Genomic DNA, 4,630 nt, shown 5'->3' with positions numbered 1-4,630 from the left:
AGACACAGGCAGAGGGAGAAGCGGGTTCCATGCCGGGAGCCCGATGAGGGACTCGATCTCGGGACTCCAGGATTGTGCCCTGGGCCAAAGGCAGGCGCTGAGCCACCCAGGGATCCCCAGGCATTCACCTTCTGCAGGAGAGGACAGATGGGGCATTTCTGTGCCCAAGAATATGAACCCTGACCCAGCCAGGAGAGCTCTCCTGGGACTCCTCACCCAGCCAGGCGGCCGGGGCCACCAAGCAGGTGACAGAGCCAGAGGGGCTGGGCCTTGGAGGGAACATGTGCCTTAACCAGGCTGCTCCGGGTGGTGAGAGAGCACAGCTCCTGCTTCTCGGGAAGCAGTGATGTGTGTGGAGGAAGGAGGTGAGTGGAGCCTTCAGGGCCTCACCACAGTCTCTCCCTTGGTCCTGAAAGCCACAGATGAGGAGCTCTGAGGGGCGAGACGAGGCTCCAGGAGGATTCCCATCCAGGGAAAGGGGAGGCCGCTGACCCCTGGAGGGCACTGAAGCAGCCAGCCCCCTGGGCTCCAGGCCATGGCACAGCGTCACCTCCGGCTCTTCCTTTGCCCACCTTCCACGATCGTGTGTGTATAGTGAGTGGTCCACTCCCCGCTGGGGCACTTCCAGGTCTGGGTTGGAGTCCTTCCAGTGCCTGATAGGGGGTCACATGCCAGTGGCCCAGAGAGCAGAGGATGACCCTCTTCCTCAGGAGCTGTGGAAGGAGCCACCGTCCTGGGGCAGGACCAGGTCGAGTGAGCCTTCCCTGCCTGCCCAGCACCCACTGGCCCTGAGCTGGAGGATGGCCTATGCTCCTGGGCTGAGGGCGTGGCTGGCCAACGAGGAGGGGAAGTCCGGCGGCAGGATTGTCTTAGAGCAACAGGAGAGCGTGACCCCTGTGAGTGAGCAGGACCCACATCTGGTCTCCTTCTCAGAGCCCACCCAAGACCTGGAGTCGGGGCGCCCATGGGCTCAGCTGGCAGCAGGGTCTGTCCTGACCAGGGAGCCATGACCCCAGGAGAGTCCAGGCTGCCCTCTCCCCACACCTGCCTGGCCTCACCTCTCCTTACCCCAGGACCCCAGAATCGGAACCTGGCCCCACAGGGCTGCAGGGCTCCAGCTTGTGATGCTTGTGCATCCCCTAGAGCACCTGGATTGGCTGGGCTGGAGGGAGGCCTGGCTGCAGACAAGGTCGGGGTGGGGAGGGCTGGTCCAGGCCAATGAGGCATGCAGGGTCCCCGGAGCAGGGCTGTTCTCCAGTCCTTTCTAGCCTCACACCCCATGAGGTTCGCCTGGGGACGAGAGCCCCCTGGTCCTCAGGGACAGCCTCCCACCGCATCCCATGTGAGGACATGACCCCGGGCTCCCCAGGCAGGCAGAGAAGCACACCTGCGTGCGCACGCGCACACACACACACACACACACACACACACACCACTTTGGGTGCCCAGCTGAGGGGTCAGGAGGGGTGCATGTCCTGGGAGGGGAGAATGATAAGGGGGAGAAGGAAGAGGAGGGGCAGGGGCATAGGGACTCCTGACAATAACTCAGATCCACAGCAGGGGAGGAGGGGTATCTTCCAGGTGAGTGTCCAGGGGCCCCAAGGTGCCCAGGGGCATTGCCAGGGCACTGGGAGGGGACAGGGTCTGGGGTCCGCTGTCCACCACCACCCTGGGCACCTGGAAATAGGAAGAGACACCCCCCTAGTGGGGTGGGAGCTACTGCCCAGGAGACCTCGGCTGAAGCCCAAGTAATTGGGCTGCCTAGGTGGGGGTCAATGGGGTCCCAGAGGCTCTGTGACAGCAGGGACAGGGCAGAGCCATAGGTCCTACCCCTGACGGCATCCCTAGAAGGAGAGCCTGAACCCCATTGTGCAGATGGGGAGCCTGAGGGGCCCTGAGAGGCACAGGGTCTGTCTGGGTCACAGCCCTGGGCAGGAGAAGGCAGGTCTGAAACCAGCTGTGTCCTCCACGCGACTCAGGCTGCACCCAGGCCTCCCCGTGGGGAGTGGGTGGGCTGTGTTGGTGTATCTGTATGGACGGGATTTAGGGTAGACGGTGAGTACAGAGCTCCTCGGAGGAGCCCTCAGGGGCCTCCTGTGTGAGGAGGAAGTCTGGTGATGGGACCCCAGGCTGTGGTGACCTCACTTCCCTGATGACACAGTTGCCCGGAATTTGGAACCCAGGACACCAGGCAACTGCATTTCCATACACAGCCTCCTTACTCGCTCATTCGCTAGGAGATCCTGTGAGGAGCAGGATGTTCTCGTGCTGTTTTCGAACCTCTGGGGGCCCCAGGCTGAGGACAGCGCGCCCTACTAGCAGTGCCCCTCGTGGGGGGTGTCCTGTCAGGGCTCTCCGGCGCCTCTGGCCATTTGGCAGAAGGGGTCGAAAGGTAACACCCCAGGGCTGTCCCACCCAGCCCCACACTACTCTGCTGACCTGTGCAGCCTCAGTTCCCCTGAACATGCATGAGGGAGAGAAAGGAGACATTTAGGGTGGGCCCACCCTGAACAGGCGCAGGCTGATGAGGGGTCAGAACCTGGTAGGCAGTGGTGGTCACTCCCCAGGTCCAGTCTGGCTGGTGGGATGGGGTGTAGGGATGGTACCCTTCTGCCCAGGGCTGACCTTGGGCCCTGCAGGAATGGGTCACTGCGTCCTGGGTGCAGGGCTATACACACCCACGTCTGTGTGTGATCTGGGAGCAGCAGGGGGAGTGGGCAGGAGCACAGGGAGGAGGGCCAGGCGGGGCTGTGAGGTCTCTGGGCGGCTGCCCGTCCCCCTCTTTGCAGAGCACCGCAGAAGATGTTGGAAGGAGGCTCGCGGACACCAGGTCCCACCTCCCTCCAGTGGTACAGTTGTGCCCCGCCGCCCAGCAGAGCCAGCGTGGACGCAGGGACAAAGTATCAACAGAACCATCTCCAGGGGCAGGTACCCAGGACTGCCTGGAAAGGCCCCTGACCTCGCCCAGGCCACAGTTCCTGTACCTCCTACATTTCACAGGTGGGCCCAGGAGCCAAGACTGGGCTCAGAGCACCTAGCTGGGGGATGGCCATTGGGAAGACGTCCCGGGGGGGGGTGTTCCTTCCTGGCTGTGGCCACTCTAGGATGCCCTGGGTGGCTCTGTCCCTGCAGGGTTCACAGAGAGCTAGGCATGCGGTGGCGGAGGGGGGGGGGCTCTCTCTCCTCTCATGGGGACTCCATCTGACCCCTCAGAGCCCTCTCCCACGGCCCCCCTCACAGAGGTGGAGCAGCCAGGTGCAGGGGTGGGAGTCCTGGCCCTTCCAGAGCCCGAGTAAAGTTTCCCTGCATCCTGCATCTGGAGGGCCCCCTTCAGAGGCTGCTCCTGCATCAGCAGGTCTAAGGTGAGAAGGGGTGTCTGTAGAGACTCCTGCAGGGGCCCCACAGCCAGCAGATGACCTGACAGGGGTGCTTGGAGAGCTGCTACTCGAGGAAAAAGAGCTGGATCCCAAGCAGGAGGGTTGGCCTCTGTTCTTGCCTCAGGCCCTGCTCTAGCTCCTGACCCTGACCCTGCCCCTGCTCCAGCCCCTCACCCTGCCCCTGCCCCAGGCCCTGCTCCAGCTCTTGACTCTGATCCTGACTCTGTTCCAGATCCAGAACCTGTCCCTGTTACAGTTGATGCCAGTGCTCCTGACCGAGAGACTGACCCATATTCTGATGGAGACCTTTGCCTTGACCCCTCTCCTGACCCTGCTGTTGCCCCTGCAACAGCTCCTGCCACTGATGCTGCCCCTCTACTCATTCCTGCTCTTGACCCTGACCCTGCGCCAGCTCCTGACCCTGAGCCTGACCATGACCCTGCTCCTGACCCTGATCCTGAAAGTGACCAGGACTCTGCTCCTGACCCTATCCCTCCTTCTGATCTGGACCCTGGCTTTGCTTCTGCCCCTGACCCTGCTCCTGACCCTGCTCCTGCTTCTGTCCTTATCCCTTCCCTTGCTCCTGATCCTGCCCCTTCCCCTGCTCCCGACTCTGACCCTGACCATGCTCCTGTTTATGACACTGACCCTGACCCTGCTACTGCCCCCGCCCCTTACGCTGACCCTTCTCCTTCCCCACCTCTGCCACTGCTCCTGCCCCTGCCCCTGCCCCTGCCCCTCCTCCTGCTCAGCTCCCAGAGGGCTCCCAGGAGCCCATAGCTCTTTGAAGATAATTGCTTGTGCAATTACCCTTCATTCCATCACCTGACCCCAATCTCCCACCCGCATGTGTCATCCCCTCACCTTATATTCTTTCTAGTATCTATTCACTGTGTTTGTATCTTTACACATTCTGTATGGCATATACTATTTCTTTTAAATAAATTGACTTCTTTTCAATTGAACAAATTATGAGCATGAAGTGTGTTCCTGCAGCTGTGCCGTCACATCACAGGACTTTGCTGCAGAATATCTCAGGCCCCAAAGGACACCCTATCCCTGAAGTCCTCCTTGAAGGCGATAAAGGAGAAACAAGGGAACACAATGACATGAGACATATAGAAAACAGATAGTGAGAGGGCAGACAAATCCCACCACTGGGTGTTACATGAAACTGATGAATCACTGACCTCTACCTCTGAAACTAAAAATAAATAAATTAAATTAATTCATTGAATTTCAATAGACTAAAA

General features: G+C 60.5%; 1 protein-coding gene across 1 annotated transcript; it reads left to right on the top strand.

Moving 5' to 3' along the window:
• The first annotated feature begins 2,199 nt into the window (after window positions 1–2,199).
• LOC112656617 (protein TsetseEP-like) lies at window positions 2,200–4,338 on the top strand. Its single transcript, XM_025442014.3, has 3 exons — window positions 2,200–2,392; window positions 2,790–3,000; window positions 3,610–4,338. Exons 1-3 carry the CDS (start codon window positions 2,258–2,260, stop codon window positions 4,155–4,157), a joined length of 894 nt encoding a protein of 297 aa, XP_025297799.2. The 5' UTR covers window positions 2,200–2,257; the 3' UTR covers window positions 4,158–4,338.
• The last annotated feature ends 292 nt before the right edge of the window (window positions 4,339–4,630 follow it).

The sequence above is a fragment of the Canis lupus genome, chromosome 9 (genome assembly GCF_003254725.2).
Source record: "Canis lupus dingo isolate Sandy chromosome 9, ASM325472v2, whole genome shotgun sequence".
NCBI lineage: Eukaryota > Metazoa > Chordata > Mammalia > Carnivora > Canidae > Canis > Canis lupus.
This window is presented reverse-complemented; position numbering and strand designations above follow the sequence as displayed.